We start from the raw sequence: 24,910 nt of genomic DNA on the forward strand, positions 1-24,910 counted from the left end.
TGGATTTTTTTATATAAAAACTCAAAATATCTAAATTCGCTTTTAACTTGGCCAATAAGCGTTTAATCAAGAAAAGGAGCTCGATCTGTAATCACTCATATTTCTTAACAAAAATCGATTTTTTTATATAAAACCTTAAAATATCTAAATTGGATAATAACTTGGCTAATAAGCGTTTAATCAAGAAAAATAGCTCTATTCGTTATTCGTTGTTAAATAAATAAAATAAATTTTGTTATAAAATTCTTTCATAGTTTTTATTTTACTACGATTGGGGTAGCAAAGCGCACCGTTTTAATTATTTTATTATAAATTAGCTTTTAAAATAAAAACACTGTAATTGAGCAGTAATTTTAGACTTATAGTTTCACTACATGCTACCCTAATTTAAGGAGGGTTTTCTTTTTGTATCTAATATAAATAAAGTACATTTCATTTAAAGTAGTGGATTTGAAAAAAACAACTTTTTAAGTTATTTTTCCCCCCAGGAATTTGCAATATTGTTCTCATGCTCCTGAACAAAGCTCTTCGTATTAATTATCTAGTTGCCAGCTTTTGCTGTGGCCTTGTGTAAACGTTTCATTTCATTGTACAGCCTTAAGGCTAATTCCGTATTTGGAGCATATTGTCTGCCGGCCACATGATTATTTGCCAGCTTTGAGGGATCTATGCAAGTTTTAACTAGTTTCATGAGATTTTTGGGTGTTTTGGCGGAGGCCAAGAGGCCGGGAAATAGACCGCCCCCTTTAAGGATTTGGTCACAAAATATTTGTAGATTATTGTTCTGTTGCACACCCGAACATGTTAGCTTCTCCTGATCACATTTGCCCATGCAATAGTGGTAACTACAATCGACATCCTCCTCACAGGCAGCTCCATTCGTTAGCAGTTTATCCAATTGGGTTTCCACAAACACATGTTCGGCATTTTCATATTTTATTCTAAAATAAAAACATTTAATCATACTATAGTTTTAAATACTTTCTAACCTTCACTTTCTTACCTTTTGTCTCCTGTCACCCCAAAATTGCTTATTTTCATTTTACACATTCTCAGTGGTTCCGGTTTCATTTCATCCATTTTAAATACAAATTCCATAAGGCTTAAGGCAAACTTAAGACGTTTTTGCCAATCAAAGGAGCTGTAAATAAAATTTATTTGTTTAATATTATGGCTTAAACATTTATTTTTTACTTTAGCTTACATATATTGCAGCAATGTTTGTTCAGTTTTTAGTATATTCAAATTCTCGGTGGCATAATAGGGACCACAGGAGCCCAATACTGTGGGAAATAAATTCTCCTCATCATACAGTTTACTCATCATGTAGTTATTGTCTTTGAAAAGTCTCCAAAAGTTTAACATTTGCTGCGGATTATTTTTGTCGATTTCTTGATTCACCAAGGCGCGAATCTAAAACAAAAGAGAAATGTATTTATCTTTTTAATTAAATCATAGGAGAACCAAGTTTTTGTTAAATATTTGCATCAAAATCACTCAGTTTTTAAAAAATGTTTGAGTGTTTTTCATACAAAAATTTGAAAAATGTTTTTCTTTCGTGTTTCTGAATTAGGCCCTTAGGCTTAGAGAATAGACATAGAGAAGAAACTCTCCTGTCAAAGGCCTAACTCAGTTGTCAGAAATCTAAGTGGTGAGAATGTATTAGCAGAAAAAACTATGTGAAAACAAAAACAACACAACAATAATTTTGAGTAATTTGTTTGTTTGAGTTTTTTTCTAGTTTCCGCTCTATGTTTCTCTTAGGCCCTTAGGCTTATAATTTTCTCTGCAAATGTCCTGTAATAAGATTCAGAATATTTTACAGAGACTGAGAGTGTTAGATATTCGTATTAGATTTCTTATTTACGCGGGGGAGAGTGTATATTTTTTAAATATAGACCAAAAAGATCTCTCAGGAAAATAGGTCTCCTCAGATATGCATAATTTTTAAACGCTTGGGAATTTTTTGTAGTTTGTCTAAAATGTACGTGGACCAACCAAATTGCTGTCAGAGCATGATAGGAAATATTTGCTGTCTTTTACATTATAATTAAGTAGCTGACTACAGGGCCACAATTGCTGCCAACGGCATTTGTAGTGGTGTAGCTGTGTATATATGTTTAAACTTTAAAGCATGACTTCGAAGTTTTGATACATGTTATTATTCATTGTTGCTTACGCGGAGCCGTGTAGCTGTGATGACGTATGTATGTATTTTAATTGTGTGTTTAAAGCATAATTTTAATTAATTTTCCAAAGAATCTTTACAGTTGCTCAGTGGGGCAGAATTTATTTTTTTTGGAAATAATGGTATTGGTATTTCTATACGGCTCGTCCGTGGGCGTAACCAATGAGTATTCGAGTTTAAGTTATTAAAATGGGATCTACAAATGCTCCAGGGTCGGCGCTATGGGGGCTCAAAGTAAAATTCGTCATGTAAAAACTTAAACTCTTGCCTTTTTTTATTTCCCATCCGATTTGAAAGATTTTTATGTATTTAGAAAGCGCTCGGCTAGGTCTTTATAATTTTTTTTGTTAGTTCGACAACTAAATTACCATTAATATACAAAAGATTTCAGAGCAATATCAATTATGGATAAAAAAATAAACGATTTTCAATTTAAAAATGAAAAAATAGTAGATTTTACTGTTTTTTGGGAGAAAGGGTTACTTAACTCTTTTTTTTATTAAAAACAAACTTTCTTTAAGAACATATAATAATTTTATGTTTTTCTGTAGGGTAATTTACGCAGAACATTTTTGTATAAGAAACATGTTCTATTTTTCGAATATGTCGCCCCTTTTCATAATTTGACCTATTTTTTTTATCAAAATTTCCAATTTGGGCCACATGTTCTAAAATCCCAAAGCTGGGATCAGAAAACGAAAAGCAGCTTTGGAAACCTTGATGTGTTCCGTATTTACACCGAAAGTATTTTCCCAGCCCCGAAATAAATGTGAACCCTATGGGCAAAATTGTAAATAATACCATTTTTGGGATTTTCGCTTTAATTTTTAGGAATATGACCTTTTGACAAGTATTTTTAACATTTTGTTATTTAGAATGACAAATTTAACAAGTCAGAGAGCTATATTCGGCTGTACCGAATCTTATATACCCTTCACCAAATTATACTTCAAAATACAAATTTTAAATATTTTTAGGTAAACAAAATTTATTTTTATTCCAAAGTTGTTTTTTTCATTTTTATGAAAATTTTTTTTTTCGAATTATTTTTTTTTTAAATTAATTTTTTTTTTAATTATTAAAAATTTTTTTTTTGGTGAAAAAAAAATTCGTATTAAAAAATATTTTTTCCGATTTTGATCCATTGTAGGTCCAACTTATTATGGTCTTATATACGTAGTTGCAAAGGTCTTTGAAATGTCTATCATTAGATATCCATATTGTCTAATTAATGACTTAGTAATCCAGATATAGGTCAAAAATAGGCCAAAAATCGAGGTTGTCCTGGTTTTTTTCTGATATCTCGAGTCATTTGTGGACCAATTTTGCTGATTTTAAATAGGAAACTTCTCGAATGCATGTCTGACAGAATTATTGAAGACTTGGATCCCGTAGATATCTGGGGTCTTCAGAAATTTGCTTTCGACAGACAGACAGACAGACAGACACGAAATTGAAGGGTATAAAAACGTTGAAAATTTCATTGAGTTTAGTTAATAAATAGAGATTTTATTACAACTAGCTGACCCGACAGACGTTGTCCTGTCCAAGTTATTAGCGATTTTAGATATTGTGAGTTTTTATATAAAAAATCGATTTTTGTTCAGAAATATGAGTGATCACAGATCGAGCTCCTTTTCTTGATTAAACGCTTATTAGCCAAGTCATTAGCGATTTTAGATATTGTGAGTTTCGATATAAAAAATGTTTTTTTTTTGTTCAGAAATATGAGTGATCACAGATATATATAGCTCCTGTCCTTGATTAAACTCTTATTGGCCAAGTTATTAGCGAATTTAGATATTTTGAGTTTTTATATAAATAAAATCGATTTGTGGACAGAAATATGAGTGATCACAGATCGAGCTCTTTTTCTTGATTAAATGCTTATTAGCCAAGTTATTAGCGATTTTAGATATTGTGAGTTTCGATATAAAAAATATTTTTTTTTTCAGAAATATGAGTGATCACAGATCAAGCTCCTATTCTTGATTAAACGCTTATTGGCCCAGTTATTAGCGAATTTAGATATATTTAGTTTTTATATAAAAAATCGAATTTTGGTCAGAAATATGAGTGATCACAGATCGAGCTGCTTTTCTTGATTAAACGCTTATTGGCCAATTTATGATCGATTTAAGCTATTGTGAGTTTTTATATAGGTAATCGAATTTTGGTCTGAAATATGATTGATCACAGACCGATGTATTTTGCAGATGTATTTAATAAGTGGGCGTATTAGTGGACGTGGACAATTTTTATTTATGTAAAAACTTTTGAGGACTATGTATTGCGAACATTAAAAAAAAATTAGTTAAAGCGGTCCAGGCGTCCTGCGATTTTAGATATATCGAAAAAAAAATTGTGGTCAATTTTTCTTTCAGTAAAATCTTAAATTGCATTACTGTGATCATTTAAACAAAAAATTAGCCAAATCGTAGCCGTTTTCCGATTTTAGATAAATCGAAAAAAGTGGGCGTAAAAGTAGGCGTGGTCAATTTTTCATTCCCTAAAAACCTAAGTTGGGCTATGACCAACATTTTAAAAAAAAATTGTCTAAATCGGTCCGGCCGTTCTCTACTGATGCAATTACCAACGACCGACCATTGATTTTTATTTATATATTTATATTTATAAAAATTTTAATAGGATTGTAAATATTAGGAACATTTTCCGAATTATTTTTTTTTGTTTAGATAAGTTAATTTTTGATCTTAAAAAAAAATTTCAAGTCAATATCTCAATTATATTAAAAAATATGCCACTTTAAAAACCCAGTCCTTCAAAAATATTGCACTTTTTTTTATTTTTTTTTTTATAAATTTTCTATATATTGTATTCCACAACAAGTCAATGGTTCTGAGTTAGTCAGATTTTTTCCTAAAATATGAAATAGTGCAATATTTTTGAAGGACTGATATAAAAAGGTTACATGTCGAAGGTATCCTATTTTAAACACCCATAGCGCCGCCCCTAAAAATTATGTAGGACCCATTTTAACAACTTAAACTCGAATACTCCTTGGCTACGTCCACGCAAATATTATCCCCGTCGGACCAGCCGTTTCGAAATGCCAGATTTATTTCCAAACAATGAAACTTTCAAAAACTTTCTCTCTTTAAGAGGCCTTTTAAAGCACCATACCTCATTATATGTAAAAATAACATGACAATTTGTACATACCATATTATCATCCAGTGTTACATTGTACTTCAAAGTGATATGCATTTTAACAATATGATGGAAATTTTCTATTTTTGGATACACCTGCTCGCCATGTCTATTCACCCAGCTCAAATCATCCTTAATGTGGCGAGCCAACTAAGTATAAAAACGTTATTCTATATTTATCCAGCTTTTACGTATATAATTTATATGTTTCCTTACCTTAATTGCATACACATCGCCATTCTTCTCAGCCGTAAACATAATTGTGCTCATGTCATTTTGGGGACATTTAAAGGACTTAAAGGACTGTTCATTAGTACACAATTCCTCACACAACGAGCCACTATATTCATAGTTTTTGTACTTTTTACACTAAAAAACAAAACATTTAAATTTCTTTAAGATTTTACTTTATCTAACAGTAGAAAGAATACTTACCATATAAGTTAGACTATTTTGTGACATGATTCTATAGCAAAATTCCAAATTCATGTAGGACACCACCAGCATGAAAATCCCAGCCAGGATGGCTAATAACACCAAACGCTGCAGCAAAGTGCGAAATCTTCTTTTAAAAGCATTTAACATATTTTTGGGGATTTTTATTAACTATTTTGGATTGATTATGTTTGTTTGTTTTGTTTATTTTCGTTTTATTTGATTTTGGCCAATTTTTTCACATTTCGTCTCTACTAGGATTGTTTGTCTAATGAGCAGGATTCTTCTTCTTTTTTTTTTTTGGTATTTTATGGCAGGGGTTGTAGGATTTTTACTTGTTTATGTTTTGATTTTTAAATTCTCCTCGTGTTGTCTTTTTTGTTTAGCTGCATTGTTGTTTTTTTTTACGTTTTTTCCTGTGCATACTATAGAATGTTTACATTTTTGATTTAAACAGTAGAATAACAATTATGCTGTTTTAAAATGAACCAAAAAATAAAGGACAATAATAATGGTGATAGTGAAAGCTCAGAAGTTTAAGATTTTTAAAGCTGTAAAATGGTTTATGTTGAATTTTTTATTATATTTAATAAAATGCTCAACTAATAAGCTTTGAAATATATATTTCTTTTATGGAAAAGGACTTTCTTACAATCAGGGTTGTAGTGTTGAGGAAAAAGGAATAACAAGTTATAAGGATTCTGCGCACTTGTATAACAGTGGTGGTTTTATTTAAAGGATAGTAAATGATTTTTTCCAGTAAACATAGCATTAGCTTAGTGTTTAAAAATGATTAGTCCCTTTTTAAGAATTTTACAAGAGATACAAAAAACCATAGAGAATATTTTGAACTTTTTAAATGTCATTTAAAAACTAAATGCTGAAAATATGAAAAATAAAATAATTAAATATCGAAAGAAAAATCGAATTTAAATCCAATTTTTATTTCATTAAATGTTTATTAGGGTGGCTTTTAATAAACGAAAGTTGGATTTTGGTCATTCTCACCCCCCCAGTTTGGTGAACATTAGTAAAAAATCATCCAAAAAAAATTTTAGGTAAATCGGTTGGGGTTAAGACAAGCCCTTTGAAGTTTTGAGATGCATTTTCAAGGGGAAAAAATGAATTTTTTTCAGTTTTTGTAAAAATTTTGCATTAAAAAATTACTTTTGCAATTTAGTTTAAAGGAATAGAAATGTGTACGTAATTGTCGTTCTAATGAGATATAAAAAACAGAAATGGGTCAGAAAATGTTAAAGTTATAAAAAATTCGCCAGGCCATTAACGTGTCTCAGGCAACTGGAACAAGAAATGTAAGAACAAAAGTAACATATTTTGATAAATATTAAAATAAAAGCTCATTTTTACTTAGAATATATCCATATTTACTTGTATATGAGTTTTTGTCTTCGTAGGATACCGTTAACCTATTCGCAGGTTTGACAAAAAAAATAAAAAAATTTTAACGGCAGTTTCAAAACTCCATTTTAAAATTTTTAAAAATTTTGTTACACAAATTTCAGAAGTTTTTGATCATCTCATTGGGATTTATTGAGTATATAATAGGGAATAAAAATTCGAAAAATTATGAAAATATCTCTTATAGTTTTTCCGTACCTGCGATTTAAATTTTGAAATTTTCGAGAAAAACCAATTATTTGGCCATTTTTTTGCGAATGGGATCTATTTCCTTACTGTTATGAATTTTAAGTAAAAGCTATTCAGAATATTATAGTCCAGATAATTATAAATATACTCTGAAGGTTTTACTAAAATTGGAAAACGTTAAACCTCAAATCGTGAAGGTCAGATGTCAAATTTTTCTAAATTTGGAATTTCTAATTTAAAGATATAGAAATGTTATTTATTTTTGGGCCGATTTTGATGAAACTTAAGAAAATTATAACATAAACTCTAGGGTTTATAATAACAGCACAAGAATGGAAATTAACCCTTAATGGCACTTGGGGTTAAAATGACCCCAAACTTTTAAAATCGTAATTTTTTTATGGTTTTAGAAGGTAATTTTAACCCCAAGTGCTATATAGGGTTAATTTTAATTTTATCTGCTGTTTTTGTAAATACTAGGCTTTGTGTTATATTTTTGTTAAGTTTCATCAATATAGGCCCAAAAATATACAACATTTCGTTATTTTTCCAAGAGAAATTCCAAATATTGAAAAATTTGACCTTTGACCTTCACGATTTAAGGTTTTCCAATTTTAGTAAAACTTTTAGAGTATATTTAGAATTATCTGGACTATAATATTCTGAACAGATTTTACTTAAAATTAATAACAGTAAGGAAATTAGGCTCATTCGCCAAAATATGGACAACAAATTAGTTTTTCTCGAAAATCGCAAAATTTATATCGAAGATATGGAAAAACTATAGGCGGTATTGACATACTTTTTTCATATTTTTATTCCCTATTATGTTGTCAATAAATCCCAATGAGATGATCAAAAAATTCTGAAATTTGTTTAACAAAATTTTTAAAAATTTGAAAATGGAGTTTTGAAACTGCCGTTAAAAAAATTTAATTTTTTTGGTCATACCTGCGAATAGGTTAACGGTATTCTACGAAGACAAGAACTCAAATAAATATGATATATCAAGTAATATTTATTAAAATATGTTAATTTTGTTCCTACCTTTCTTATTCTAGTTGCCTGAGACACGTTAATGGCCTGGCGAATTTTTAATAACTTTAACATTTTTTGACCAATTTCTGTTTTTTATGTCTCATTAGAACGACAATTACGTACACATTTCTATTCTTTTAAATTAAATTGCAAAAGTAATTTTTTAATGGCAAAATTTTTACAAAAACTGAAAAAATGCATTTTTTTCCCCTTATAAATACATCTCAAAACTTCAGAGGGCTGCGGCACGTCTTAACCCCAACCGATTTACCTGAAATTTTTTCAGGATGATTTTTTTACTAATGTTCACCAAACTCGGGGGGTGAGAATGGCCAAAATCCAACTTTCGTTTATTAAGGGCCTCCTAATATATACCCTTCACCAAATTATACTTCAAAATACAAAAATTTTAAATATTTTTAGGTACTCAAAATTTACTTTTTGTTTCCAAAGTTGTTTTTTTTAATTTTTTGGAAATTTTTTTTTACATTTGTTATTTTAAATTTTTTAAATTTAAAAAAAAATAGTTTTTTAAATTTTTTTTTGGTGAAAAAACTTACTTACAACTTACTATGGTCTTATATACGTCGTTGCAAAGGTCTTTGAAATATCTATCATTAGATATCCATATTGTCTATATTGTTACGAAATTGTGGCAGAGGTTGCAGTCGTTAGGGAGTTTATCAGAGACCCTATTTGAATAAACATCAACTGAGTGCCTTAAAGTGTGCTGTGTTTTTCAAGTGAATTACATTATAAAGTGTGTCTGTATTTCTTCGAATTTATAAACGTGTATAAAAAAACATTGAGTGACTATTTAATTCTGTTGTTGTACATTTTAAATAAATAAAGAGTTGTTACAATTTTCAAACTAAAATTTAAAGGAAATAAACCAACGTTTTGAAAAGGTTAAAACGTAACAATATTAATGACTTAGTAATCCAGTATATGTCAAAAATCGAGGTTGTCCTGGTTTTTTCCTCATATCTCAGCCATTTGTGGACTGATTTCCCGAAGATGTATACCCTTCTCACGAAGGTGAAGGGTGTAAAAATTATATTTACTTTTTTTTTGGTGTTTTGTTGAGCCACTCTTGCGAGTTATGGTTAACTAACTCCATAAAACATACAATTTTAATATTCAGAAGTTATACAATAGCAATTATGAAGCTAATAAGTGATTATAAACGTTATTTAAAAAAGGACTATCTACAATTCATTATTTGAATTTTAAAGTACATATTGTAATGTTTAAAATCTGTTAACAGGAGATATTTTTATCATATCTTTTTGAATATAAGCCCTCGATATCCATCCATCCAAAAGATGGGATCAATAACAATTATGCGTAAAACAATTGCCTTCATGAGGATGGCACATATTATGAAAAAAATCCATGATAACTTATTGAAAAAGGAAAAAAAATACTTTGTAATCTAATGCAACAATAATCTATAATTAAAACTACATTTAATTGCACAAGAAATTTAATAATAGTGTGAAAAGTCATATAAAAACTAAAACTTGCACAAGAATTCCAATAGTCTGTCTCTAGTAAAGTTTGCAAAAAGTTTTGCATAAATAAAAAAAAATAATAAAAAGCAAGAATAAAAGTGAAGTCAAAATGTCTGCTGTTAAAACTATTAAAAAAAAAGATATAACTATAAGGGATATCTTTTATTTGCCCTTCAAGTTCTATACCACGGTGGGCATAAAACTATTCCATTGGGATGAATACGATATAATGACCAACTGGCAAAAGTTTATAATGGCAGTGACCCTCATAAATTTAGCCACCAGCTTCTCCTGTAAAGTCAGTTATATAATCGTGGATGAATTCGAGAGTACTGTACATTTGACCGAGTGGTCCTTGTACATGTCATTCGCAACGAATGGTTTCTTTAAAACACTTTCTGTGGTCTGGGGACGTAAAACTTTGGATCGCGTCTTAAAGACTTTGGAGAAATTATTTCCTCGAAGCGATAAAGAAATTCGAGATTTTAAATTGGCTCAGGGTTACAAATATATTCAGTATCACTCGAGAATCATGGTTTACAGTCACTGGACCATTGCTTTAATGTTCATGAGTTTTCCCATAGTGCAGTCGGGTGTGGAGTATATACAGCGTAGAGTATTCGTTCAGAGGCTGCCCTATATTTTGTCTTATCCGTTCGATACCTCTTCTGATTTGGTGTATATGTGCGCTTATGCTACACAATTTATGGGTGGTTTTACGCTGTCCTGCTATTTTTTGGGCTCCGATACTTTGTTGCTGCACACTGTTTATATGGTGGTTTTGAATTTTGAATATTTATGTTTTCGCATTGTAAACTTTGAACCCAAGGACTATGAACAGGATATGAATGAATTGAAGGATGTGTTGGAAAAGCATTATCTATTGAATGAGTAAGTCAAACCATGATTTTGAAATTAATGAATTTTTACATTGTAATTTCTTTAGTTTGGCCCAAAGCGTTAACAACGTTTTCAGTTTATCCATTCTGTTGAACTACATGATCTCCATTATGGTTATTGTGCTGATTGGCGTGCAGATTATAACCGGTTCCGAGTTGTTTGATTTCATAAAATTTATTGGCTTTTTCGCCTCTGCCACCATACAGGTGTATTATGTTTGTCTAATGAGCACTTTACTCATGGAACGTGTAAGTAAAATAAGGTTTTTTTTTGAAAAGCTTGAAAACTGATCTCTTCCTTATAGAGTGCCCAGGTGGGGGAGTCTTTAATGGGCCAGAAGTGGTATAATACAGATGTCCGTTATCAGCGCATGTTGACATTGGCCATTGCTCGTTCCCAGAGGCCTGCCCATTTGACCGCTTTTAAATTCTTTATGATTTCCATGGAGAGTTTTTCCAATGTAAGTTTTGTTAATGAATTTTAAACAAAACAGTTTGTTTTATATTATTCTGATTTCTTAGCTAATGACAACGGCATATCAGTTTTTCACTTTACTCCAATCTCGCATGGAGGAGGAAGGATTCTAAAGAAATATTTAAAGTTTCAAGTTAAAATTGCACTTTTGTTGCACCATTATTGCAAATTGTTCGAATTGTTTATCTAATGCGGACTGTAAGTAATTTGTTTGAGCCCTATGATCTACATTCGAGATACATATATTGGTGGTGATGTGGTAATAATATGTTTAGCATTGGAAATTATATATGTAGTTTTAGCACTGTGACACGTTAAATAAATAAAGCACTTTGTGTTCTTTGAAAATTAATGAAATGAATAAATTGAATAGCTGCAATCGATTGTTTTTTTAAACCCTTTAAATTTATATAACGTGAGGTTAAGTGTCTTACAAAATATGACCCAAACGAATGGAGCTATCTGGCTGAAATTTCCCACAAATACTATATTTTGCTAAGATTTGTTTGGTATTGCAAATTAAATATCGGTCCATTAATACTGTTTGAGCATTCATAAATATGTTGATTATGCCGTAATCCTGATAAAATTTTGCACAAATTAGTTCTAAATACTCTGAAATTATACTGTAAAGTATGGCGAAAATCGAAAGTCCCCACTAAAAAATGATTTATACATTCATAATTGTCTTATAAAAACACTGTCCAACAATTTGAGACTTTTTGATTATAACAAAATAGCGACTCTGTAATTCTGAAAGGACATGTTGAGTAGAGCATTTTTGTAGAATAAACTTATAGTCCAGCTGGTCTGAGTTTTTTTTACAGTGGGTCAAAGTTTTAATTTTTTGATCGAACAAGTAAGAAAGTATGGTCGGTCAAGCCCGATATATAATACCCTACACTAAGTAAAAGAGCAAAAACATTTTTCTTTTAAAATTTCAATAATTTATATTTTTGAGTGATTTTCGGAAGAGGGCCTTATATGGGGGATATGACCAATTATGGACCAATCACCATGAAATTAGGTCGTGTGATTTTTGTCTATATGAAAGTTTACTATATTGAATTTTGTGAGTATACCAACATTTTTAAGCGATTTATGCACGTTAAAGTAATTTTCGGAAGCGGGTCTATATGGGAGCTATGACTAATTATGGACCGATCGTAACAAAATTTGGTGACATGAATTTTGTATATATAAAACTTATTCGGAGCGCAACTTGTGGAGATACATTTAGAAATTAAACATTTATGACCGATAAAGTCCAATTTCGGGAGGACATTTGTATGGGGGCTAGGCCAGCCAGCCAGCCAACCAGACGGACGGATGGACGGACATCGCTTAATCGACTCAGAAAGTGATTCTAAGTCGATCGGTATACTTTAAGGTGGGTGTTAGACTAATATTTTTGGGCGTTACAAACATCTGCACAAACGCATTATACCCTCCCCACTATGGTGGTGTAGGGTATAATGATTTTTACATTCATAATTGTACTATAGTAACACTGTACAGAGACACCATAATTCTGAAAGGGCATGTTGAGTAGATAATTTTTGTAGAATAAACTTATAACTCATAACAGCTGGTCTGAATTTTACAGTGGGTCAAAGTTTTAATTTTTTGATCGAAGGGAGCATTATACTAACTGAAAAAAAAGCTGTAAGTTAATGTCTAAGTCATGGAAGATCTTAACCCTCTAGCTCCTCTCTTTATGGGTAAATTTGACCCTTATTTTGAGAAAATCAAAAAAAGTCCTTTGAAGAAGGACATTTAAGGATTAAAATATTCTACGAAAACTTTTGCCGGAAATTTTTAGTGGGGGTCACCAAAGATACCAAAGTTGTAAATAATGCTCTTTACGCTTTATTAGAAAAAGTACACGCTACTTTTGAAAAACGCTCTTTTTGAAAAAAATCACCAAAAATTTATTTATGATCCGTATGAGCTGATATTTAAAATAAATTAGTCCTAGAGAAGATGTACAAAAAACATTCATAAATGTTATCACTTTTAGGTCAAAAGTTATTTAGGTTTATTTATTTTTTTTTAAATTTTGCTCGATCTTTTTTTTAGTTTTATAGATATGTCAGGCCCATGATGCATCGCGATGGTTCGATTTTTTTTTTAAAATATCATCTATATTTGGGATAAAATTTCGAATACTATAAAGACAACTTGCTAACAGTTATCTTGTCCCTACAAAAAGTTACACGCATCCAAAGTTGGAACATGTAAAAATTACCGTATTTTTTACGTTTTTTGTTGATCTTCTCTAGGACTATTTATATTTTATATATCAGCTCATTCGTATCATAAATAGATTTTTGGTGATTTTTTTTTAAATGTGAGCCCAAGGTGGCGTGTACTTTTTATAATAAAGCGTAAAGAGCTTTATTTACAACTTTGGTGTCTTTGCTAACCGCCAATGAAATTTTCCGGCAAACATTTTCGTAGAATATTTTAATCCTTAAATGTCCTTTTTGAAAGGACTTTTTTTGAAAGGTCATACTTGCGAATAGGTTAACGGTATCCTACGAAGACAAAAACTCATATACAAGTAAATATGGATACATTTTAACTAAAAATAAGCTTTTATTTTAATATTTCTCAAAATATGTTAATTTGTTTCCTACATTTCTTGTTCTAGTGGCTTGAGACAAGTTAATGTCCGGGAATTTTTTTTAATAACTTTAACATTTATTAACAAATTTTTGTATTTTATATCTCATTACAACGACAATTACGTACACATTTCTATTCTTTCTATTAAATTCTATTAAATTGCAAAAGTAATTATTTAATGGTAACATTTTCACAAAAACTGAAAAAATAGTATTTTTCCCCTTGTAAATGATCTCTCGAACTTTAACCCTAGTGCGGCATGTAAATTTTTAATCGATCGGCCTCAAACTTTTGTCAAATTTTTTATCCTAACCTCACAGAAAACTGCTCCTCGTTTTAGTAACAGATGAGTTTTCAATTTTTCCATACATTGAAGTTCCACCTTGTTTTTTAAATACATACAAAGATTTTTTACTATTACACTGTAAAATATCACGTTTTAGGAATTTCGATATTTGAAAATAAAAAATGGCGAAAATTATAATGGCATTGATTTAAGAAGTTATTGATCTATATTAGTTTAAAATTTTGTTATGAAATCTTTAACTGTTAAACTTTTTATTTATTCTAATTTAAAATTTTTCTGATTTCTATATTTTTATCAAAAAAAAGGACACGAAAAATATATTTGTTGGGAAAAAATGTAAACAAAATTTGTTTGGTGGACTCTTAGCTATATTATTGTCATTTATAGTTAAGCGGTAACAATAAGTTTGAATTTTTTGATGGCCCACTGATTTTCAGAATATTTGGAGGCCCATAAAAAAAATTGGTCACCAAAATCGTCAAACTGAGTATAGGGTTCTACTAGCCTTTGGTAGTAGAGTCGAACCTATACTGTTATGATCGTTTATTTTTTGCACTGTTGCACTGTTTAATTAGTCATAAAAATATTTTAACGACCATTAATCAAGAGTGCCTCAAGGCATGCATTACAAAACACAAATTATCTCAAAAAACGATTATAATTTTTTTTTTTAAATTTAACTGTGACTTTAGTTACAGATTTGTTTACATTTCCCTCGAAGGTCGAAATGCATTCTGACTTTTAGTTTTTGTTCTGTCAGCTGTTTTGTTAGTGATGTCATAATTTTAGCACGTGAAATATTGTGTGTCAGCCTTTTTGCACCTGGTTCCTAAACTTAATTTGCAAATTAGTTTCTGATGGCTGTTCTGAGTTTATTGGTTCATAATTACCCTAAAAAGTTATAAAGTTTGCCGGTTAGAGGGTTAAAAATGTTGGAATCCAAATATAATTTAACAAAAGTAATTATCATATAGAAATAAAACCTAAATAAGTCTTGACCTAAAATTTATAACCTACTCAAGGACTATTTACATTTTAAATATCCGATTTTTTAAAAATATATCAGACCCAGGGTTGAGTGTAATTTTTCTAATTAACCGTAAAGAGCTTTACTTACAACTTCAGTAGCTTTGGCGACCGCCACTGAAATTTTCCGTCATACATTTTCGTAAAAAAATGATCAAATTGACCCATAAAATTCCACAATGACAATAAGAATTCTCTCAGACAAAAATAAAAAAAGCGAGACTATAAGTTTATTCTACAAAAATGATCTACTCAGCATACCCTTTCAGAATTATAGGGTCGCTATTCTGTTCCAATCCAAAAGTCTCAATTTGTTGGACAGTGTTATTGAAATTTGAAAAGAAAAAATGTTTTTGCTATTTACTCAGTGTAGGGTATTATACTTTCTTACTTGTTATAGATATAGATGATATTCATTTTGATAAGTCTTTTAAAGTTTATAGAAGTAAATCACTCTATCAAATTGTATAAAGTTCGGACCATAACTGATTCAAGTGCCCATAGAAGGCCAAAACAACACATTGATGGTTGAGGGTGGGTACATTGAATATAACTCGATATACCCTTCACCTTCGTGAGATATATAAGTTTGTCATTCCGTTTGTAATTTCCACAATATAATTTTCCGATCCTATAAAGTATATATATTCTGGATCCTTATAGATAGCGGAGTCCATTATGCCATGTCCGTATGTCTGTCTGTCCGTCTGTTGAAATCAATTTTCTGAAGACCACAGATATCTTCGGGATACAAATCTTCAATAATTCTGTCAGACATGCTTTCGAGAAGTTTCCTATTTAAAATAGCAAAAACGGTCCACAAATGGCTGAGATATGAGGAAAAAACCAGAACAACCTTGATTTTTGACCTATATCTGGATCACTAAGTCATAGATATTTCAAAGACATTGCAATGACGTTTATAAGACCATAGTAAGTTGGACCTACAATGAGTCAAAATCGGAAAAAATATTTTTAACCCGAATTTTTTTTTCACCAAAAAAAAAATTTTAAAAACCCAAAATTTTTTTTTTAAATTCCAAAAAAAATTTAAAATTTAAAAAAAAATAATTTTAAAATGACAAGTTGAAAAAAAATTTTTCAAAAAAATTAAAAAAACAACTTTGGAAAAAAAATAAATTTTGTTTACCTAAAAATATTTAAAATTTGTATTTTCAAGTATAATTTGGTGAAGGGTATATAAGATTCGGCACAGCCGAATATATCTCTTTTACTTGTTTATATTACAATTATCCTGCGATTTTATAACGATTTCCTCGTTATTATGATAAAAAGTCCAACTTTACTTACTTTATGGTCCTTCGTACACAATTTCATACAATTTTTGATTTTTGTGTGTACTGTGCTCATCCCAGTCTATTAATTCCAAAATCTTCAATTAAAACAAATCTTTGATTTTTATTAATTTTTTTTTTATTTATTTTCTTCTTTTTTTTTTGTAATCTTAACGTTTATTTTTATTATTATTATTTTTTTCGTTACTTGTTGTTGTTTTTTTTTCACATGTTTTTTTTTTGGTTTCTGTTATAATTGCTATTATTATTAATTATTTTCTTTTAATTTTATTTGAGCAAAATTATTTGTTTTTGTTTTATTTTCATTATTATTTTAATGTTTGTTTTTTTATTTGCTTTTCTTTTATTTATTTAATTGTATAATTCAATATTTGTTAAACGTTTTTATTTCTTTTTTTTTTCAATAATTTTTCGTGTAACTAAAAAAAATGAATAATATTCATTCTTAAATTTATTTTGTATTTTTTTGTTTTGTTTTGCTTTAATTAAATATATTTTCTTATTGTATGTATTACAATTATAATTATATTTTTATGGTTTTTTTCTTTGTGTGTTTTTTGAGTTAAATATATATAAATATTTGTTTTATTTTTGGTTTAATTATTTATTTTCGTTATTAATGATTTTCTTTATGATTTGGGAGTTAGTTTTTAATATGTATGTATGTTTTTTTTGTTAAGAATATTTTTCTTTTTGAGTGTGTTGATTTTTGTTTGGGTTTGTTTAGAGAGTTAGGGAAAACACATTGAGGAATTCCGGAAAAGTTTTGAGAATTTTTTTTCATTTTATGTTTTAAATAGAGTTAATGATGACTTAAATTATATTATAATACATATACTAAAATGAAAATAAAAAAACATTAATGTGTCAGCTTATTGAGGTTAGAAGTTATAAAGCAAAAACTATTATAAAATATTGAAGTAATTTATATGGAAGTTTTTGAAAAATTTAGAAAATTTTAAATTATTTGTTATACAGGACTAATGTACTCATTTAAGTAGAAATTTTTAAAGAAATATTAATTATTTTGGCAATTTTTTGTTAATGTTGGAAGGTTTCCTATACCAAATAATGTCAAGAACTCCCTTTTAGCGTATAATTTACTTATTTAACATAAAAATGTTTTTAAATTTTAGCCTTAAACTATTTAGTTTTAAGCAAGCTTTACAACGATAGACATAAACATGTTCATATCTTTCATGTAGGGGCCCTTCCCAATTTTTGAAAAATTTATTATAAGTAAAAGTATAGCATTATGGGTATCGTTAGAAAGCTCTTTGAAAAATATATAATAAAATGTAAAAGTATTTATAGGTCTGCTTGTAAAATTAAGAAGTTATAGGTCAAAAACTAATAATTTTTTAGTAATTTATATGGAAGACCTTGAAAATTTTTGAAAATTTTTAATTATTTTAACAAATCCGTAATATACTCATTAAAATGAAAAGTTTGATATACATATTGATTATTTTTGTAAAGTTTTTAAATTTGGGAAGGTCCCCCATACAATATATAACTGGTTTTTAATGTATAACTTGCTTATTTATTACGAAGATCTTTCTAAATTTTAGCATTAGTCAGTATAGTTTTGTCGCAAGCTTTACAAAGCTACAAATAATTTTGTTGACATCTTTCAAATGGGGGCCCCTCCCATTTAACGAAATATTAACAGGGACTAAAAGTATATCATTATGGGTATCGTTAGAAAGCTATTGGAAAAAGATATAATAATATTGAAAAACATTGGTACATTTGCTAATAAAATTAAAAAGTTATAGGTCAAAAACTAATTTGTTTCTATTATTTTATATTTAAAATTATTTTAACAGACACGTAATGTACTCAATAAAATAATATGTTTGATATACATTTAAAGCTTTTAAATTTGGCAAGGTCCCCTCATTAGAATATATACTATAGATCTCAATATAAATAATTTTCATGGGCCAGATGGCATACCAGCGCTGGTCTTGAAACAGTGCTCTTCAACGTTAGCTCGTCCATTAGCTGAACTTTTCAGCATTTCATACCGTGCCATCGTATTTCCTGTGTGCTAATGTCACGGCAATTCCTATAAAGGTAACCTTGAAAATTACCGTTCAATAGCAATTTCCAATTTCCAACAAAAATGACCGCCACGTCAGTATGGCTTCCGTAGAGGACGCTCTATGGGAGACACGCTAGCCTTCCTATCGGAAAAAAGGTGTAGTTCCATTCATCGTTTTGGCGAAAGTAAAGTGATGACTCTAGATATTTCCAAGGCATGCAATAGAGTGTGGCATGGTGCACTTTTATCAAAACTCATTAATGTTGGTGTCGGTATTTTTACTTATCTCGATTTATATCGAGCTTTCTCAGAGATCGCACTATACGGGTTCAGGATAAATTCAGGGGTTCCGCAAGGCTCCGTTGTTTCTCCTACTCTATTCCTTATTTTTCTAAACGACCTTCTACGTCAAACTTCCAACTCTATCTATACTTTTGCAGATGACAGCAACATTTGCCATTCATATTCATTCAATTACAGACCAAGCCTGTCGGAGATTGGGGCAATGAGGCAAAACATGAATGATCGGAACCTTCTGACAATCTCTGAATGGGGTCGTGTGAATAGGGTCGCTTTCAATGCTCGTAAGACTCAGTGTTACACAAAACCGAACGACAGACTATGTCGCTGTGGAATCAGGCGCTCTTGATATTTTTGACATGAGAATACAATGTGATGTCCTCTGGTCTAAACACATTTTTCAAATGTCGAAATAAGCATTCAAGTGTCTCGGATTTCTGAAACGGTGTAGGAATTACTTCACTCCATCTGATCTCCTCACTATTTACACCAGCTATATCCGACCGAAAAAGGAGCTTCAAAGTCTATTTTGGAGCTTCTCGATCGCGAACAGGAGAGGGCGAAGGTGATTATTGTTGACAGTAGTCTATTGATCTAACTGATCAGGCTAGTATCCCTACTGGGATTTCGGACCATAGGTTAAAGACTTTAAACTTTATGTGGTAGATGAAGACATCAAAATGTTATACAGACTCTCAGACGAACGCAGCGTCTTCCAGGCAGAGATCCTAGCGATGTGGAAAGCCACGAGTTGATAAGGGCACACGTCAGAGAGGGGTCTGCAGTGACAATTTATGAAGATAGTCAGGCAGCACTGAGGGCTGTGAAATGCCGAGCATAGTTCTAAACTGTAAGAGAGCTCTAGAAGCGTTATTGGAACTATATAAATCAGATAGTGTTGGATACCAGGGCACTGTAACTTACAGGGAAATGCGATAGCAGATGAACTGGCCAGACATGGTTCGGATCTATGACTGGAAGGTCACTACTATAGGTAGATATTCGAAAGATCCTATGGGTCTCCGAGTGGAAGTGTATACCCCATCAATGGGCACACGTCATATAGAGCTGTGTAGTGACAATTTATGTAGATAGTCATGCAGCACTGAGAGCTTTAAATTCAGAGCATAGTGTTGAACTGAAAGAGAACTCTTCACAATCAGATTGTGTTGGGTACGAGGGCACTGTAACATATAGGGAAATGCGATACCAGATGAACTGGCCAGACAGAGTTCCTATCTGGACTATATTAATAAGAACTGGGAGGCCATTACTATAGGTTTATCTTCAAACGATTCCGGAACTCTACGGACCAATCCTGGTGTAGTAGGACGGATTGCAGGGTATCCAAGGCTATTTGGCCAAAGTTGGATGCAAATGCAACCAGAATATTGGATTAAATAGGGTCTTTAGTGGGTTAAATAGGGAAAGTCTCAGGTCTTTTGTTAGAGTGATAACTACTCAGTTGGAGCCTTCATTGGTAAATGGGATATAGGCGCACATGACTTCTGAGATTTTGCGAGGATATTGAGAGACTGGAAACAGTGGAACATAGGGTTTCAGGCAATAATAGAGGAAATATTCCATGATGAACTTGGTGATATAGCAAGATATTAGGCTTTATCAGGGTAATAGGCTGGCTATTTTAGGTAACGGGACTCTGAAAACCTCACAGCTCAATTGGAGCTTTCATTTCTATGGGAAATTGGCGCACAGGACTTCTGAGGTTGTGCGGGGATATTATGGAACTCGAAACAGTTGAACATATTCTGTATAACTGTCCTAGATTATAGGTTCTCAGGTAATAATGACTAGGGGAAAGATTCCATGATGAACTGGGCGATATAGCAAGATATGATCTAGGAAATCTATTAGGCTTAATCGGGAGAATAGGTAACTGGACTCTGAGAATCCCACTTTATACATATTTCTTGTCTTTTTTCCTTTTTATTTGGACTGGGTTTTTCACATTATTACTCTTTATATCACCTGACTTCTTTCTTTTTCTCTAGAACTTTATTTCTTCTCTTCACTATGGGTCTACGAGTTGAAGTGTATTTCTTTTAGTATAAACACCTTCAAATTTATCTTTCTATATATCAGTAGAAAGCTTGTTGATTATTGAATAATAAACTTTTATTTTTTTAAATTTTAAAAACTTTCCAAAATTTATAAATATGAGAATATCGGCAAATTTCTTAAAGGTATATTGTCATCATATTAAAATAATATCGTAACCAACGTGAAATTTTAAAACAGATGGAATATAAACAAATAAGAAAGTATGGTCGGTCAAGCCCGACCATATAATACCCTACACCAAGTTAAAGAGCAAAAACATTTTTCTTTTAAAATTTCAATAATTTATATTTTTGAGTGATTTTCGGAAGTGGGCCTTATATGGGAGCTATGACCAATTATGGACCGATCACCATAAAATTAGGTCGTGTGATTTATATCTATATTAAAGTTATCTATGTTGAATTTTGTGTGTATACCAACATTTTTAAGCGATTTATGCACTTTAAAGTGATTTTCGGAAGCGGGTCTATATGGGAGTTATGACTAATTATGGACCGATCGTAACAAAATTTGGTGACATGAATTTTGTATATATAAAACTTATTTGTAGGGCAATTTGTGGAGATACATTTATAAATTAAACATTTATGACCGATAAAGTCCAATTTCGGAAGGACATTTGTATGGGGGCTAGGTGAAATAATGAACCGATTTCAGCCAGTTTCAATAGGCTTGGTCCTTGGGCCGAAAAAATAATATGTACCAAATTTGATCGAAATATCTTCAAAATTGCGACCTGTACTATGCGCACAAGGTTTACATGGACAGCCAGACGGACGGACGGACATCGTTTAATCGACTCAGAAAGTGATTCTAAGTCGATCGGTATACTTTAAGGTGGGTGTTAGACTAATATTTTTGGGCGTTGCAAACATCTGCACAAACTCTTTATACCCTCCCCACTATGGTGGTGTAGGGTATAAAAATTGGTAAAACACATTAATTTATATTAATTTGAACTCAAAATTTAATCAAATTGAACATATGGATATGAAATTGGAATCTTTTTTGTATGTGTTTCCCTAACTCACTTCATAAACGATTTCGGTAATATGTCTTATTTGTGTATCGAGTGTTTAATGCATTATTTTTTTTTTATTTGTTTTTACCATTTAAATGTAATTCGTTTGTTTATATTTCATGTGAAGATTGTTCATTCAATTGTTAATAGAGGTAATTAATTAAATTTATTAAAACAATTCAACATAATTTCAAACTAAAAACGCAATTTCGTTAACAAACCTTTATTTTGTTTTTAAATACTATATACAAAAACTAAAATTTCTTAAAAAAATGTGCTGGTTTTTATCGCTGTTTTTAATGTTCTTAATTTTTATGATGTTGTTTTTTTTTTTGTTATTTCATTTTTAATTTAGAAATCAGTTGTATTAATTTTAATTTTTTGTCGTTATTTAATTTATTAATTTTGGTTTTTTTTTTTAATTGTTTATACTAACTTTATAACTATTTTAGAATTCTGTTTTCAACTTACTTTACTATTTATGTCTGCTTATATTTTAGTTTATATTATTTAATTACTTTTCTTTTTTTTTTGGTTTTTTGTTTAATTTTATAGCTAATTTATTTCTAAATATTTGTTTTGTTGTTGTTAAAAATTGTATGTCTTTAATTTGCATATGAGTATTTTTTTCCTATTTGTTGTAATCAATGTAATTTATGATTTTATTTACACAAAATAAAATAGAAATTAAACTCTTATTTGGTTTATTTTTGTTACTTATCATGGTTAGAGGAGTTTGGTTGTCATAAATTTAAGATTTTTCAGTTAGAATGTAAAAAAATGTTTTAAATTTTAATATATTTCAAAGTCATGGGTTTATTTTTAAGAAAATTTAACTTGAATTTAGTTTTTAATTTGTTCACGTTTCCTTCAAAGAACTTTAAGTTAAAGTTGCACACCAAACATTGTCATGTCATGCCGTGTGCTTTTGTGTTCATCTACATGACATGTGAAAGTAAGGACACGACTCAAGAGAGACATATTAACTTATTTAAAATAAAGGTCTGCAATATTGATTTGTAGAATTCCGCGACATGTTTCACATTAAACATTGTCAGGTCATGCGATGTTCTTTCAACATGATCCATTAACTAATTTATAGAATATATGAAAGGAACAGAGTTATTGCCTAACTAAATGACGAGTGTGACACATGTTGTGTAAGACGATTTCATGCACATAGAAAACAGATTCGTGATAGCAACCGAATTTGTTGCCAATCGAATGATTCTACCTAAGTGACAGAATTTTACAGTTATGGTTACTAAACAAAGGTTAAGTTTTCTCCAATTAATTTGCCAACTAAAAAACATAAGGTAGACATATTATATGTCAATGGATAGGGAATTTTGTCTACTTTTCAAAAATATATATAACTTTTTACAACTAAAAAAATCATGGAATACTTTTTTGAAAAATATGACAAAAAATGTTTTTTTTTTGGAGTTTTTGCAAAGATACAAATATTTTAATTTGAAATAAAATTTGTATTATTGAATATTTTTTAACAAAATTTTACAGTAATATAGATTTTTCAATTTAAAATGAAAAACTGAACACCAATTTTTAAATTTGTAATCACGAATTCCGCAATTCCCAAAAAAGTGTTGAAAAATCCCAAAAATATGATTTTTTAGTTTTTAAGCTATAATATCCATTCCAGGGGCCGGGTTATCGGAATCCTTTACAAAATAATTAAAAACATATTGGACCATATAAAATGGGTTACTATATTTTGATATCGATTATGCGATTTGAGAATTTTTTCACTAAAGTTGAATTTTACATAAAAAATAGGCGTTCTTTGAATGGACCTGGTCCCCTCGGTATTAAAAATTTTAAATTTTTTTTTAATTTAAAACATTCGATGTAAAATTAGCTTTTTAAAAAGTACAAATTCTTTATACATCCTTTTAGAAATTTTTTAGATAACTTAAAAAGAATAATAGTACTTTTTTCCCAAAAAAATAGCGAAAAATCGCATTTTTAAAATTTTTAAAATTCAAATGCATGTAACTTTGGACTCAGTCATGATTTTTAAACAATTCTTTCTATATTTCATACATAAATTTATTGTTAGTCCAACAAAAGAAAAATGGAGAAAATTGGGAAATATTTGGATCCGCTGTTATCAAAAAACTGGAGTAGGGTGGGTAAAAATTATGAAAATTTAATTTTCAAATGCGAATATCTCCTAAGTTATAAGAGATAATTGATAGAGAGATTCTATATTCTATATATGTGATCGTTTTGAAATCGGAACACAGCAGAAGAAATAGTATCGTTTTAAAAATTGAACATACCCGAGGTGTCCTACTTTGGGGAACCCTGGCCGCACCCCCGGTGGGCCCGTGCGGTCAAAATTAAAAACTTAATTCGACAACACTTCGTCTGTGCGCATGTTTCATTCAAATCGGACTAAGGGTTTAGAAGTTACAGAGTTATTTCCATCTTTTTTTTTTCTCATACCACTGTGCGCCATTTGAGTTTTTTCGTTGCAGAAATCACAACTTTTGAATTGAATGAGATAATCAAAAAATTTAAAAGGCATATGATAGATAATTGATCAGCTTATGAAATGAGTGTTTGAAATGGTTCTACGCCATTCGGGTGCCTACTAATGGGTTAGCAAATTTGAAATTTATGGAAAAATCAATTTTATGGAAAGTAAAATAAAATATTTTTTAAAATTTTTGATTTTATATGTTACTTTTTAAAGGCTTTTATGATTTAAAATCATTGCAGAAAATATTAAAAAAAAATTTTTTTTGAAAAAATTTTTTTTGGTTGGTTTCATGTCACTTTTGGAACCATGACTTTTTTAAAAATTTTACCTCTAGCAAAAAATGATGCAA

At 30.0% G+C, this 24,910-nt stretch overlaps 2 protein-coding genes across 2 annotated transcripts; one reads left to right on the forward strand and one right to left on the reverse strand.

Moving 5' to 3' along the window:
- Positions 1–260: 260 nt before the first annotated feature.
- Positions 261–6,098, reverse strand: aln (allnighter). The gene is made up of 6 exons (XM_065504933.1): positions 5,795–6,098; positions 5,576–5,728; positions 5,372–5,509; positions 1,205–1,413; positions 1,004–1,141; positions 261–941 (listed from the first exon to the last, which is right to left on the reverse strand). Exons 1-6 carry the CDS (start codon positions 5,942–5,944, stop codon positions 542–544), a joined length of 1,188 nt encoding a protein of 395 aa, XP_065361005.1. The 5' UTR covers positions 5,945–6,098; the 3' UTR covers positions 261–541.
- Positions 6,099–10,063: 3,965 nt separating this feature from the next.
- On the forward strand, positions 10,064–11,441 carry LOC135953173 (putative odorant receptor 92a). Its single transcript, XM_065502899.1, has 4 exons — positions 10,064–10,845; positions 10,901–11,102; positions 11,159–11,314; positions 11,376–11,441. The coding sequence occupies exons 1-4, from the start codon at positions 10,064–10,066 to the stop codon at positions 11,439–11,441; spliced, it is 1,206 nt and encodes a 401-aa protein (XP_065358971.1).
- The last annotated feature ends 13,469 nt before the right edge of the window (positions 11,442–24,910 follow it).

The sequence above is a fragment of the Calliphora vicina genome, chromosome 3 (genome assembly GCF_958450345.1).
Source record: "Calliphora vicina chromosome 3, idCalVici1.1, whole genome shotgun sequence".
Classification (NCBI taxonomy): domain Eukaryota; kingdom Metazoa; phylum Arthropoda; class Insecta; order Diptera; family Calliphoridae; genus Calliphora; species Calliphora vicina.

Excerpts from the sequence above, each read along its gene's own strand:
- aln (XM_065504933.1), bottom strand. The coding sequence starts at position 5,944 with ATGTTAAATGCTTTTAAAAGAAGATTTCGCACTTTGCTGCAGCGTTTG. Across the intron at positions 1,142-1,204 it reads CAAACATTGCTGCAATATAT|CTCCTTTGATTGGCAAAAAC; the intron begins GTAAGCTAAAGT and ends TTTTATTTACAG. Across the intron at positions 942-1,003 it reads GGGGTGACAGGAGACAAAAG|AATAAAATATGAAAATGCCG; the intron begins GTAAGAAAGTGA and ends TTTTTATTTTAG.
- LOC135953173 (XM_065502899.1), top strand. The coding sequence starts at position 10,064 with ATGTCTGCTGTTAAAACTATTAAAAAAAAAGATATAACTATAAGGGAT. Across the intron at positions 10,846-10,900 it reads AAGCATTATCTATTGAATGA|TTTGGCCCAAAGCGTTAACA; the intron begins GTAAGTCAAACC and ends TAATTTCTTTAG. Across the intron at positions 11,103-11,158 it reads GCACTTTACTCATGGAACGT|AGTGCCCAGGTGGGGGAGTC; the intron begins GTAAGTAAAATA and ends TCTTCCTTATAG.